The 15,886-nt window shown below is 35.6% G+C and overlaps 1 protein-coding gene and 1 pseudogene across 2 annotated transcripts; both read right to left on the bottom strand.

Annotated features, from left to right (window-relative positions):
- Positions 1-469: 469 nt before the first annotated feature.
- Positions 470-1,401, bottom strand: LOC309870321 (olfactory receptor 6C2-like; annotated as a pseudogene). Its single transcript has one exon. The product of its transcript is annotated as an olfactory receptor 6C2-like (transcript).
- Positions 1,402-14,685: 13,284 nt separating this feature from the next.
- On the bottom strand, positions 14,686-15,624 carry LOC309869870 (olfactory receptor 6C2-like; the record flags this gene model as incomplete). Its single annotated transcript, XM_082741644.1, has 1 exon — positions 14,686-15,624. The coding sequence occupies one exon, from the start codon at positions 15,622-15,624 to the stop codon at positions 14,686-14,688; it is 939 nt and encodes a 312-aa protein (XP_082597770.1).
- Between the last annotated feature and the right edge of the window lie 262 nt (positions 15,625-15,886).

Here is a 15,886-nt window from a genome sequence, read left to right as displayed (position 1 = left end):
TATAGTGTATTTTCATCTATTTTCTCAATATTGGAAGTGCCATTACTCTTTTTCACTTGCATTTTAAATTATGTGATTATTCATCCATTTTAGACATTTTAACTAAAATTACTCTTATTACATGTGTTTAGATATTATTGTGTATATTGAAGAGCTACAAACAATTTTACCATATATTTTCCTGAGGAATAACTCTTACTATGTATTGTAACAAAATCATGCACTTAATTTCTCTTCAGAATAGCTTTTTAGAAATTGATATGCAAAACTATCAAATATTGGTTTGAAAATTCAAAACACAAGAATGGCATGAGCAGGGCTCAATGGAAGGTTGGTTAAAAAAGTGTTGAGAAAATTAATGTAATGAAAATATATGTTATTAAGAAATAAGATTATAGACTTCAAAATAAAATGCCTGTGGACATTTATTCTTGTTTTTGAAATATTTTAATAATAATATTTCTTTTATTTAATTGAGAGCAAGGCAAATTCTTTTGACTGAGTCCTCAAAGGCTTTCTTAACTTGATTGTTTCTCAAAGTATAAATAAATGGGTTCAGTGTAGGTGAAATAGAGAAAATGAGCAGTGAAACCACTTTATTAATGGTCACTTTTTCCTTTGCTGTATGATTCATATAGATGAAAATGCATGTGCCATAGGTGATGGAGACCACAATCATGTGGGAAGAACAGGTTGAAAAGGCCTTTTTCCTTTGTTGAACAGAACGAATCTAAAAATTGTCTTGATGATATAAGTATATGACAGAACCACACATGTAAGTGTCATATTCAAGGTCAGTGCAGCACAGATTGTAACTGTCCATTCCGTGAACCATGTATCTGAACATGAGATTTTCACTAAGGGAAATGCATCACAGCCAAAATGATCAATTATATTAGAGTCACAAAATTTTAGATTTAAACCCAGGCTAAGTGGTGGGATTATTATACATAAACCAGCCATCCAAGAACATATGATGAGAATCCTGCAGGCCCTGTTGCTCATGATGTTTACATAATACAAGGGTTTGCTGATGACCACATAGTCGTCATAGGACATGGAGGCTAGCATAAAAACCTCTGATACCCCACAGAAGTCAGTAAAAAGCTCTTGGATTACACAAGCATTATAGGTAATAACGTTGTCACCTGTTGCTATGCTATACAGATATCTGGGAATAATGGCAGATATGAATGAGATATCCAAGAAGGAGAAATTTTTTAAGAAAAAGTACATGGGCGTGTTAAGGTGGGAATCCACAAAAGTGAGTATAATGATGGTCAAGTTTCCAGTTACACTCAGTGTGTAGGTCAGAAAGAGAAAGATAAAAATCAGAACTTGTAGCTCAGGGTCATCCGTAAGTCCCAGCAGAATGAATGTTGTTATTGTGCCGTTTCTCATCACTGAGTTCTGACTTCTCTCCAATCTGCATGTGATATTCAGATAAATGTTCTCATTGATTATAGATTATTTTAACTGTTCTAAAATATAATATATTCAAGCCTTTATATTTCATTATGTTTTTAACATAAATATATATTATATGTATACTTACATTTTATGCCTATCCTGTACTTAGGATTTTCCCATGTGACCAAGTGGATTACTGAGGGAGTATCATTTTAAGGGTAAAAAAGTTCTTTCCTATTGAGAAACTGAGTCACAAAATTTCATGCTCGATTTCATGTCTTTTCTTGACACTTTGGGTCTTTTTAGAAAAACAGTGCTAATATAACTTGGGTTCACTATTTAGACACTAGAGCAAAACTAGAGGCCTTTAGGGACACCCAAGTGGCTCAGTAGGTTGGGCATCTGCCTTCAGCTCATGTCATGATCCAAGGATCCTGGGATCAAGTCCTGCATTGGGCTTCTTGCTCAGCAGGGAGTCTCCTCCTGCCTCTCACCCTGCTTTTGCTCTCTCTGTCCGACAAATAAATAAATAATATCTTTAAAAACAAAACAAATGGGATTGGGAGGGAGACAAACCATAAGTGACTCTTAATCTCACAAAACAAACTGAGGGTTGCTGGGGGGAGGGGGTTTGGGAGAAGGGGGTGGGATTATGGACATTGGGGAGGGTATGTGCTTTGGTGAGTGCTGTGAAGTGTGTAAACCTGGTGATTCACAGACCTGTACCCCTGGGGATAAAAACATATGTTTATAAAAAATAAAAAGTTAAAAAAAAAATTTAAAAACAAAACAAAACAAAAAAAAAAAAACAAACAAAACAAAACTGGAGGTCTTTGTTCCGAAAGAAGATTTTTGTTCCTTGGTGTGTTTAAAAAGTCATATTTTTATAAAGGTATTTAAGTCTTCATATTCACTGACATGTCTGGGATTGCATAGAACTCTCTTTGCTTACTTTCTCCAACAACTTCGACAGACTTGGTAATGGGCTTAATGCTGTTAGAAGCTTCTAAATATTTTCTTACGATCTCCATCATTGAAAAGAAAATAAATTACTCTAAGGTCTGAGGAATTCTCTCCACTGGTGGTTAAGTGAGCTTAATTCTTATGAACAACTTCACAACCTGCTGATTTCCCTACCTCCTGCTACAAGAGCCTAGCTATTTATCTTTCTGAATATTTGCATTACTAGCTGAATTTGTGTTACCTTTACTGTTGATACAAGTGATGACTGCCTTCTCTTCCCTCTCTCATCTTCCAGTGAATGAATTATTTTATTTTCATTGATGTCATACCTATAGGGACTCAGATAAGTCCAATACACAATCAAGATCTTAAACATTGAGGTTTTCTGGCATACGGAGATTCTTTGTGTTATGAGCAAATTCACTTTATTATTTAATTTACTGTGTTCTCTTCTTACTGAGATTGGGGTAGAATTGTTTGTTGCAGAATTGTTTGGGACTATTTGCCTTATTAACAGTGTTTCTAATATATAGAAAAATTGCTGATGATCAAAGTTTACTCAAAAGTTAGAATCTTCCTAGGAAATTTAGTTTTTTATTCAACCACTATCAAATAGTTCTATCAAATGGAGATGCAAAAGGAATATTTTATATTTATATACTTACAGCCCACTCACTTTCCTTTCATGTTTTCTCTGAATCTCTGAGATAATGTGTATTATAGTGAAATCTTACTCAGCCCCCAAATGTTGAACATTATCCAATTTTCAAAATATAGTCATTTTTTCCCCCAAGATATTATAACCTACTTTATGATGGAAGTTAGTAAGTTGACACAAAAGTGTAACTAACTGATTTTGTTTATTCTGTCTTTCTAATGAGTTTTCAAAATGAGCGCAGGACTCTGTCATGAGATGCTGTTGTTTCAGTCCTTATGGTGTTCTTTTCAGGGATGGGAAGAGGAATATGAGTGCATGCTAATTTACTTCTATATATAGGAAGACAATTTATTTTATTTTATATTTTATTATTTTTTTCAGTGTTCCAAGATGAATTGTTTATGCATCATACCCACTGCTCCATACAATATGTGCCCTCAATAATACCCACTACCAGGCTCACCTAACCCACCTCCCCTCCAAAATCCTCAGTTTGTTTCTCAGAGTCTACAGTCTCTCATAGTTCGTCTCCCTGTCCAATCTCCCCCAATTCACTTATCCTTTCCTTCGTATAGGAAGACACTTTATTTTAAATTTGAGGTTGGATATCTATTCAAAATACCCTAAATACTTCTTACATTAAGTTAGATACAATTTGTTTATGTATCTTATGCATACAATGCTCCAAGCAATGAAATTTATCTACCCAAGGGAAAGTCATTCTAAAAAATTAACGTCTCATGCATATATCTTAGATACATTGAAAATATTAAAATTATCACTGCAAATCTATTTTCTTTCTTAGAGGTAAATATAACCTAGATCCTATGAAGGGAACCACAGTCAGAGAGACAAACTTTATTGTACTTACTTTTCTGTTAGTAGATCAGAGCTTCTGTTGTTTGCTTTACCATAGCCAATATCAAGACCACAATGTTAAAAGTCATATTTTTATAAAGGTATTTAAGTCTTCATATTCACTGACATGTCTGGGATTGCATAGAACTCTCTTGCTTACCTTCTCCAACAACTTCGACAGATTTGGTAATGGGCTTAATGCTGTTAGAAGCTTCTAAATATTTTCTTACGATCTCCATCATTGAAAAGAAAATAAATTACTCTAAGGTCTGAGGAACTCTCTCCACTGGTGGGAGAAATGAATTTTAAATCATAACGGCAGAGAAAAATGCTTACACCATGTCAAATGTGGCTTATCTTTTTAATTTCCAGAAAATGTTAAGAATGAAAAAAGAATGGTCCTTGGGGACCTACAGTCAAGAGTCATTGATTTTCTGAGTAATGAAGTTTGGCAAAAACACAAGTAACACTGGCTTCAGTGGGGACTGTGCTTTTGGAGATAGGAGGATTTTTAGAGCATCATTTGACACAGGTCAGGAGGGCAACTGTATCATTTAAGTTACATAGTTAATTTGTTTTAAACTTTCACCCACTAAGGCATTTGGAAAATTATAATCCTTTAGTTATGAATGAAGTCCTTTATTATATAAATGTTTTATTATCATTGGCTAATTTTAATCAGATAAGCACAAGGAAAAGTTTATGTAATTATATAAGGCTACTGCTTGCATTATAGAACTTACCTTTTCAGATTTTCTTTTCCAAATATATCAACTGCATTATAAGTATTAGTTATGAATGCATAAAGATTTTTGGTCATATTTTATAATTGGATACAAAACATATGCTTCATGGTTGCATAGTAACACAGATATACTTAATGCCACTAATTTTACACTTCAAAATGGTCAAAATGGTAAATTTTATGTTATGTATATTTTACAATAAAAACATATGCTTTCATATATTTAAACATTTATTAATTTATTCCATGATATACCTTTGTTTTTTCCAATTATTCAGTATTAATAATGTTGGCTGTATGAATATCTTGGCAATTTTAAACCAATGCATGAATTAAATGTACAGTGTTCTTTATTTTCCATAGTTATCAACTATTCTATCAAAAGCATTTTCATACAAATATTTTTGCATGTGTGATAATGATTGGTGGAGTGAAATTTCTAGATAAAAATATTATTCTGCTTTTAGAAAATTTATATAATCAGAGCCATAAGATTGTTTTGGATCAAATATGTGTCACCATAATTAGGTTTTAGTGTACATTGATTTTATTTTTATGCTTATTTGTATCTTGCTCTTTTAAATAAGTTAAATATGAATTTTAAGATTTTAGTAAGTCTTTAAAAGTGTCATTGCTGATTTTTGGCATATAGTTCATGGTTTTATAGAGTCAAATCTATCTTTTTTTGTTTTTTAGTTTTTAAACAGCATTATTGAGATATAATTGACATTCAATAAGCTGTACACATTTAAAGTGTACAATTTTAGAAGTTTTGACATATTGTATGTTCCCAAGAAAATAACACCATAATCACAATCATAAATATATCAATTATTTCTCAAAGTTTTCTTGTGCCCCTTTTTAAATCCTTTCTTCTTGGTTCCCACCTCCCTACTCTTACTGCTGCTATTTATAGCCAACCATTTTTCATCTGGCTTATTTTATTCAGCATGAGTTTTTGAGATTCATCCACATTATTATGTGTATCTATAAGTCACTCCTTTTATTTCTGAGAAAAATTCCATTTGTGGATATATCATAATTTGCTTATTATTCACCTGATATAAGATATTTTGTCATTTTAATTTTAAGGCACTTACAAATAAACCTATTATGAACCTTCATGCACAAATCTCTCTAATGACATATCCTTTCATTTCATTGTAGGTTGGATAAACACCTAGGAGTGGATTGGCTGGGGCATACGGAAAGTATATATGTAACTTTTTAAGAAACCAGTTTTCTAAAGCAGTCACATGATTTTACAGTCCCACCAGTGGTGTAGGATTCTTTTCCTCCCTCCCTTCCTTCCTTCCTTCCTCTTTCTTTCTTTCTTTCTTTCTTTCTTTCTTTCTTTCTTTCTTTCTTTCTTTCTTTCTTTCATTTTCCTTCCTTCCTTCCTTCCTTCCTTCCTTCCTTCCTTCCTTCCTTCCTTCCTTCCTTTCTTTCTTTCTTGACTTTATTTATTTATTGGAGAGAGAGAGAGAGACAGACAGTAAGAGAGAGCCAGAGCAGGGAGGAGAGGGAGAGAGCCCGATGTGGGGAGTTATTCCAGCACTCTGGGGTCATGACCTGAGCTGAAGGCCGAAACTTAACTGACTGAGCCACCCCGGCACTCAATATGGTCCCCTTATTCTGTATGATCAATTTTTATACTTTTAGACATTCTAGTAGGTGTTGTGGTATTTAATTGTGATTTTAATCTTTGTACACCCAATAGCTCATGTGTTTATTATCTTTTGGTGCATTTAGTTGCCATCTATATATCTTGTTTGGTAAGGTATCTGTTTAAATTATTTGCCTATTTTTAAATTGGGTTGTGAGTTTTCTTATTTTTTTATTAACATATAATGTATTATTTGTTTCAGGGGTACAGATCTGTGATTCATTAGTCTTACGCAATTCACAGCACTCCCATAGCACATACCCTCCTCAATATTTTTTTAAATTTTTAAATTTTTTTTAGGGGGCAGTTCCCTTGTTGAGATATAACATGAGGGCTGGGTGAATGTTCAGTTTTGCATTAAGCCCTGCCAATACCAATACCAGCCTGGTAAAATTTGTGCACTGAGTCATATTGCCCTATTGCTGATGAATGGAATTTCAGGTCCCATCTCAGCCCACTGATACCTTTCCAGTGAAAGAAGGGCAGTAACTCATACAGCCTCATTGCTTGAGTAGGGATTGATGATTACGTCCCTGCCAGGCCTCACTGCTATCAGCCAAGGGTGTGGGGAGGTACAGCTCCTACCACTTTGTTGCTCTAGGCCCCTAGTAATGTTCTGCTGATAGAAGAAAGCTCTTTAGGGCGCCTGGGTGGCTCAGTGGGTTAAGCCGCTGCCTTCGGCTCAGGTCATGATCTCAGGGTCCTGGGATCGAGGCCCGCATCGGGCTCTCTGGTCAGCAGGGAGCCTGCTTCCCTCTCCCTATCTCTCTCTCTCTGTCTGCCTCTCCATCTACTTGTGATTTCTCTCTGTCAAATAAATAAATAAATAAAATATTAAAAAAAAAAAGAAAGCTCTTTATAAGCATTAGGTCATATTTTTACAGCTCTGTGGCACAGCTGTAATTATTATTACTGTTTGCAGATAAAGAAATCAAACTATTAGAGCCCTGTAACTTGTGTAGTGTGGTGCTTCTGGGAAGTGGTGAAGTTTGGATTGAAATGAAGATTTCTGACTCTAGTGGTTGTTCTCTAGTTTTCATCACTGTATGGTTGTATTTCATGGTTGTATATGGAAGCTGTTGAATGTTAGGTACACAGAGTAAAGCAAGGCCCAGTGGTAAGGAGACACCCTGATCTCCCTTTGCTCCCCTGAAAGCAGAAGTGTTTAGTTTATGGGGGTAAAGTAAATATTTCTGATAAAATTCCACTTATAATAATTAATACTGATATATTAAATTCTCTATAACAGGTTTGTTATTCTTTTTCTTCACAACTCATAGGACAGTATAGCTGTTATTAATTGGTGCTATAAGACTCAAGTATTGTTTTGGGGTGCCTGGGTGGCTCAGTTTTTTGTGTCTGCTTTCAGCTCTGGTCATGATCCCAGAGTCCTGCGATTAAGCTTGCATTGGGCTTCCTGCTCAGTGGGGACCCTGCTTCTCTCTCTCCCTCTGCCTGCCTCTCTGCCCCCTTGTGCTCTTTCTATCAGATGAATAAATAAAATCTTTAAAAAACACACTCAAGTATTGTTTGGAGGATAGTTGTGCTTATTCTCTTATAGGGTTAAACACATGGTAAAATCAGAAAGGATCCATACTATTGTATATTGTCAAAAACAAAACAAAACAAATCTGGACTTAGTAAGGAGAGAGTTTATTCTAAAAAGATTATTTTAAGTATGAAAGCATACTGCAATAGGGGTAACTATTGCAATAGGAAGAATATTATAACCATAAGATTTGCAAGTGTCTCAAAGGTAGAGAAAAGAAGCTTTTCTAGTACACAGAGGAAACCCACAAGCAAGATGTGGGAAAGTGGGGTGATAGGTATGGGGAGATGGGAAGAAAAGTTGGCTATCTGATTAGGCATGGATTGGGAAATGACCAAAGAAAGATTTCCCAAGGAAGTGACAGTTATGCTGAACTCTGAAGGTTGGATAAGAATTATCTAAAGTACCAGCAGAATACTAAAAACAAACAAACAAACAAACAAACATAAAACCATTTCTAGAATGAAAAAACATTTTTAAGGCATTGTGATAGTCACTCCAACAATCAGCAGCCCTTACCCTATCAGCTTAGCAGCTATTAACTTTGAGGAAAAATACTCCACCAGCAACAATATTATAATTCACTGAAAACTAAATGGTTAGCTTTTTATTAGAACAATAAAGTGCTTTATTTATTTACTTAAAATTTTCAGGATTTTTTTTTAAATTTTTAAAATTTTTTTATTTTTCGAATTTCTTTTCAGAGTTCCAGAATTCATTGTTTATGCACCACACCCAGTGCTCCATGCAATATGTGCCCTCCATAATAGCCACCACCAGGGTCACCCAACCTCCCACCGTCCACCCCTCTAAAACCCTCAGATTGTTTTTCAGAGTCCACAGTCTCTCATGGTTCATCTCCCCCTTCAATTTCCCTCAACTCCTTTCTCCTCTCTAACTCCTCATGTCCTCCATGCTATTTGTTATGCTCCACAAATAAGTGAAACCATATAATTGTCTCTCTCTGCTTGACTTATTTCACTCAGCATCATCTCTTCCAGTCCCGTCTAAGTTGCTACAAAAGTTGGGTATTCACCTTTCTGAAGGAGGCATAATACTCCATAGTGTATATGGACCACATCTTCCTTATCCATTCATCTGTTGAAGGGCATCTTGGTTCTTTCCACAGTTTGGCGACCGTGGCCATTGCTGCTATGAACATTGGGGTACAGATGGCCCTTCTTTTCACTATGTTTGTATCTTTGGGGTAAATACCCAGTATTGCAATTGCAGGGCCATAGGGAAGCTCTATTTTTAATTTCTTAAGGAATCTCCACACTGTTTTCCAAAGTGGCTGTACCAACTTCCCTTCCCACCAATAGTGTAAGAGGGTTCCCCTTTCTCCACATCCTCTCCAACACACGTTGTTTCCTGTCTGGCTAATTTTGGTCATTCTAACTGGTGTAAGGTGGTATCCCAATGTGGTTTTGATTTGAATCTCCCTGATGGCTGGTGATGATGAACATTTTTTCATATGTCTGTTAGCCACTTGTATGTCTTCTTTGGAGAAGTGTCTGTTCATGTCTTCTGCCCATTTTTTGACATTATTATCTGTTTTGTGTGTGTTGAGTTTGAGGAGTTCTTTATAGATCCTGGATATCAGCCTTTTGTCTCTACTGTTATTTGCAAATATCTTCTCCCATTCCATGGGTTGCCTTTTTGTTTTGTTGACTGTTTCCTTTGCTGTGCAGAAGCTTTTGATTTTGATGAAGTCCCAAAAGTTTATTTTCACTTTTGTTTCCTTTGCCTTTGAGACATGTCTTGAAAGAAGTTGCTGTGGCCAGTTGTGAAGAGGTTATGCCTATATTCTTCTCTAGGATTCTGATGGATTCCAGCCTCATATTGACGTCTTTTATCCATTTTGAGTTTATCTTTGTGTACAGTGTAAGAGAATGATCGAGTTTCATTCTTCTACACATAGCTGTCCAATTTTCCCAGCACCATTTATGGAAGAGACTGTCTTTTTTCCATTGTATATTTTTCCTGCTTTGTTGAAGATTATTTGACCCTAGAGTTGAGGGCTCATATCTGGGCTCTATACTCTGTTCCACTGGTCTATGTGTCTGTTTTTATGTCAGTACCATATTTTTTAAAAATTTCTTTTCAGTGTTCTAGAATTCATTGTTTATGCATCATACCCAGTGCTCTATGCAATACATGACCTCCATAATACCCACCACCAGGCTTACCCAACCTCCCACCCCCTGGCCCTCTAAAACCCTCAGTTAATTCCTCAGAGTCCACAGTCTCTCATGGTTTGTCTCCCCCTCCGATTTCCCCCAACTCACTTCTCCTCTCCATTTCCCAATGTCCTCCATGTTATTCCTTATGCTCCACAAATAAGTGAAACCTTATGATACTTGAATCTCTCTGCTTGACCTATTTCACTCAGTATAATCTCTTCCAGTCCCATCCATGTTGATATAAAAGTTGGGTATTCATCCTTTCTGATGGAGGCATAATACTTCATAGTATATAGGATTTATGTATTTTAAGAGAAAGTGAGAGAGGAAGTGGAAGATGGGGGAAAAGCAGAGGGAGAAAGAGAGGCTCTCAAGAAGACTACCCATTGAATGCTGAGCCCAATGTAGGTCTTGGTCATATCACCCCAAGATCATGACCTGAGTTGAAATCAAGACCTGGACACTTACCTGGATGAGTCTCCCAAGAGCCTCTTACTTATTTATTTTAAAGTTTTTTATATGAGTACAGTTGACACACAATATCACATTAGTTTCAGATGTACCAAACTGATACAATTATTTGAAATTCTTTGGGTCAATTAGTATTACATATTTGACCCATTCTCTGATCTGATTACTTACATAGCAACTAATTCAAGTACTCCCCATCTTCAATCATTGCTGAATTAAAAGCATTTGCTTTAGAGGCCTCAATTAGATGGCTACATGGAGTTTCACTTTGTTGCCTTAAAAAGTTTCCTTCTTAATAATTAGAAAGGACAGATATCATCTTCCAATTTGTACCTAGTCCCATAGTTTTGCCTAAAGAATATTGAAAAGCAAAATGAGAGTAAGAACAGGTCACAGTTGACCTTGGCACTTTCAATATCAGGTTAAGGGACAACACAGCATTTCCATCGGTGGTATAGAAAGGAACTGGATCTGCAGCTCAGACACATCTCCTCCATTCCCATCACCACAATTCCAGATAAGTAACTCATCCCAAGGCACCTCATTCAGCCTGCATGTACTGAAGATGGTATCTTTTCTTAAAACAAAACAAAACAAAACAAAACCACACACACACACACCATTTTCTTCCCGCTGTTAATTATTTGCATTATTAAGAACACTGTCATGAAATTGACATTGACATTAAGATACAAGAGATTAAAAATAGACTTTACATTAAAATGTAAATGACTATTAGAGAGTAAGATCACCCACTGGTAAAATGTCAGCAAACGAATCTCTCAATGGAGATAAAATTTACACATTTTATGCATAATTTTTGTTAATTTTTAATTTTTATTTTTTGCATAGTTCTTGCTTAAAGTGAGGGTGAAATTGTGGCAGAGGATGCTTAAGAGTGTCCTCCTAAATTCCATGATGATCTTCATTCTAGATGATCTTCATTGTATTGGTATATTAAAAACAGGTTGTCAGTGACTGTCATGTATTTGTCACTCATCCTGAAACGTCACACTTCATTAATGGTTGTCAAAACCTTTCATAAATTATTAAAATAACACATCATATCCATTATTTTGTTTTAGACACTTTCCTGAGAGAAAACATCATTCTAGAGTTCAAGGAAGAAAAAAAAGCCAAAAAAACACTTGTCTGATAGTCATGATCTCAGATGTTTAGTGAACCCTAAAGTTGCAAAGGGTGAAAAAGTCATCCAGGAATGTCTTATCATGGAGATTTGTGGGTGGGCTCTGATTGCTCATTCTGTGAATACAGATTTACACAGAGAGCTTAGCAATTGCAGTTCTCATTAAGTGATCTACCATCTACGTAAGATGAAGAGTTTTTCAGCAGGAAGCCTGCCTCCTTGTGAGCCCAGGAGAAATTTTATTTACCTTGTTAACTACAGAGCTTATAATAGTTTAAATGGGTATGTAAGGATCTCTGTTTCTGTAAAAATTGATATTCTGATATTTCTAGCACAGGAAAATATTTCTGAATTGGTAAAATTGACCCAATTTTCATTTAAGTGAAATAAACATATATGCCCTTGGTGGTTATTATTAAACATTACTAATGTATCTCTCATGTAAGATTTTGGAAATACAGAGTGGAACAGACAGAGCTGAGGAAAATATCCTGAGACACAGATATAAATAACAATAACATCAGAAAGAGGCCAGGTATGCAATAATAAGTAGCAGATTACAAGGCAAATGCAACTTTCTTTTCTTTTATTTCAACATCATTTTAAGTATTTGTAAGATTATAAGGACAATTTTTCTAATATATTAATCTTGTAAAATGTATAATTAGTGCTTAGTGTAAATGTAACTATCCAAATAATAAAAAATAAAAAAATCTCTAAAGAAAAGGCAAAATGATTGCTCTTGATAGTTTTCAGAAATACCTCCCAGATTTTTATGATTCTTCTGCTCTTATATTTCATGGCCTTTCTATTTCTATTTTTATTGTTAATTGATTATTTTTTATATATAGGTGTCTTTTCTTTCCTGATTTATTAGGCATAATTGGCAAATAAAATCAAATATAATGATTTAATACACACATACATTGTGAGATAAATACCACAATCAAGTGAATTAACACATCCATCACCTTATATGTATATAATTTTTAATTTTGTGGTGAGAATGCTTAAGATTTCCCAGCCAATTTCAAGTATATAATACAGTATTATTAATTATTATTCACATTGTAGTATGAGCCTCACAACTTATTCATCCCCTTCAGAATATTTTGAATTCTACTTCACATAACTCATAGATTTCCATTTCTTTGTTCTCAGTACTGGAAACAGTACTTTGTTCTCAGTACTGTGCTTCCCTGATGGTGTCATATGGCTTTACCTTCTCATGTTCCTACTGGTTTTGCACTGATGTCTACAAATTTGAGGCAGCATTTGCCTCTTGCAGCTTTTTCAAACTGGCTTTGGTGGGACAAGACTTGAGTCTCCAAATGAGTGTGAGGGTGCCCACTAGGTGGGGAGCAGTGTTTCTACTTCTAGGGAGGGAGCAGTAGTGCCCCAGTGGGCTGGGCATAAAACAGTGCAATCTAGTCATAACTGCATTTTAGGCCCCAGGGTTGGAGTGTAGAATGGTGACAGCCTGGCCTTAGTAGTGTTGGGTCAAAGCTGTGACCAAGGACTCGGGGGCAGGGCATATGGTAGCAGAAAGGAAGACATGACCTGGTGAAGTCCCCTTAAAAGTGATTAACTAATGACAGATCTTCACAGAAACATACTTTCAAAGAATAGATGAGGAAAGATCAATTATTAAGATGTCACTAAAGAATTACTAGTGAAATATCAATTGTAATGTGTGAGAAAGCCACTTTAGCTCAACATGCACATCTTAAAATGTTCATTCAGATTTATTCAATTTATCCTAGCTTGTAAGATTTTGAAATGTAGTGATGATTGTGATTTAGAATGGCAAACCTTTGCACAGGGGACTAAATTTAAGCTTAGGGAATCTGCAAGAGATTGAGGGACTACATCTATTTGCACAATCTCTTGTAGAGTATATGGAATATATTCCTTCTGATACAGTTACATATTTTACTCTTACCAATGTATACAAAGGGTCAAGAAAAACAAAATATTGCATAGACATATTATACTCCATAATGCTCTCAATGCAATGGTCTCCTTGAAAATTGGAAAGGGCAGTTAAACACTAGTTATTTTAAAAAAGTGGTTGACAAAACTTAAATAAAAATAAAATTTTTTAAAAATATTTGTCTCCTCACAGTGAAGATGAGAGGAAATAATATGGGGACTTAGCTGGAAATGTATATGGGACCAGGAGATGTGAAAGAGGGGTGGGTAGTATTATAACTTAACAACTTTGTATATATTATTATTATTTTTATATATATTATTTTTAGTACTATTTTCCTCATATGGTTGTTCTGGGCTAGATTTGAATTTACAGGTGTCTGAGGAAGATGATGTCAATAGTCAAGACATAATATTCATACCATTAAATTCAACAGTACATACTTCTCAGGATTCTTTAGTAGAGGTCATAATTTCATCCATTTAGCTAAAATAGAGGTAGCTATGAATGTGGTTCCCTTAACTAGTGACAGGGATAGTTCTGTAATATTTTACCTGTCCAGTCTGGTGACAACTGAGTTGAGGTGGGGCAAGGAAGGAGTTTATCAAGTTTTCTGTGACTGCCTATCTTTGGATGAAGACTATAACTGAGATGGAAAATCAGCTTCATTCATCACCAATGTGAAAATTCCAAAATCATTAGGTGAGGGAAAAAGCACTGGTGAATCACATATTAGATATTTTATCGGCCAGGTTTACAAATGGTGCAGATCACTTCCACATCCATTCTGTTAACTATAACAGAGGCTACATAGTCACACCTGACAGTGTAGAAATATGGAAAAAAAAAAGTAGTCTACTGTGTTTCCAGGGATAATATCCAACATGTCTGGCAAACATCAATTTCTGTCAGACACTAAGAGCAAATAGGCACAGAGTTTAGTTTTAGCAGAGAGTAAAAAAGTGGAATAGTGCTCAGAGTAATCTGTTTAAAAAGAAAGTGAGAGTGTCCATATGACTGGAGAGTAAATGATATACAGACGAACTGTTTTAGAAGCCTCTTTGTCCTTCCTTTCAGCTGGATTCATAGACTCATTTCTCCTTTACATCTTTGAGAGGAATGCAATCTTTTTAATTGAGTCATGGAAAGCTTGCTTCACTTGCTTGTTTCTCAGTGTGTAAATAAAGGGATTCAACATTGGTGAGACAGAAGTAATAAGAAGTGAAATCCCTTTATTAATAGCTACTTCATCCTTGGCTGAAGGTTTGACATAAATGAAGATGCAGCTGCCATAAGTAATGGAAACAACAATCATGTGGGAAGAACAAGTGGAAAAGGCCTTTTTCCTTTGCTGGGCAGAGGGAAACCTTAGAATGGTCCCAATGATATAAATGTAGGAAAGAACTATACACATGAGGGTGATGATGAAGGTCAACACAGCACAGACGATAACCATCTGTTCTATCAACCATGTGTCTGAGCAAGAGATCTTCAGGAGAGGAGATGCATCACAACAAAAATGATCAATGATGTTTGAATCACAGAATTCCAGGCCCAAACCTAGACTAATTGGTGGGAGAATGATGATCAGTGCTGCTACCCAACAGAAGAGGATGAAGTTCTTGCAGACTCTATTGCTCATGATGGTCAGGTAATGTAGGGGTTTGCAGATGGCTACATAGCGGTCATAGGACATGGTGGCCAAGAGAAAAAATTCTGTTACTGCAAAGAGGTCTGTAAACAACAGTTGACTGGCACAACCACTATAGGTAATGGACTTGTCCCCAGATGATATGCTATATAAGAATCTGGGGACACAAGAAGTTGTGAATGAAATTTCTAAGAAGGAGAAATTTTGGAGGAAAAGATACATTGGTGTTTTAAGGTGGGAATCAATCAGAGTGAGGGTGATGATGGTTAGGTTTCCAGATATACTCAGCATGTAGGAAAGAAACAGAAAGATAAAGAGCAAAATTTTCAGTCGAGGGTCCTCTGTCAGTCCCAACAAAATGAAAGTTGGTAGTGCTGTTTGGTTTTTCATCCTTACTACTGTTTTTTGCCCAATCTGCTTGAAACAATAAAGAAGGTTATATGAAAAACTCCACAAAGTCCTGGCCAGTGTCTAACTTTAACAGAAGTAAATCTGAGAGTGATTCCTATACATCTGGTTAGTTGAGAAGTGAGCACATAACACGTGATGATGTTTGAATACCTCTTGGAGTCACACAAACTGACTATTCACATTTGAATCACATATTTATTTTCTGCTGCTGCTTCTAATAAATCTATAACAGCTATACTTG

The sequence above is a fragment of the Mustela nivalis genome (assembly GCF_964662115.1).
Source record: "Mustela nivalis genome assembly, chromosome: 7".
NCBI lineage: Eukaryota > Metazoa > Chordata > Mammalia > Carnivora > Mustelidae > Mustela > Mustela nivalis.
This window is presented reverse-complemented; position numbering and strand designations above follow the sequence as displayed.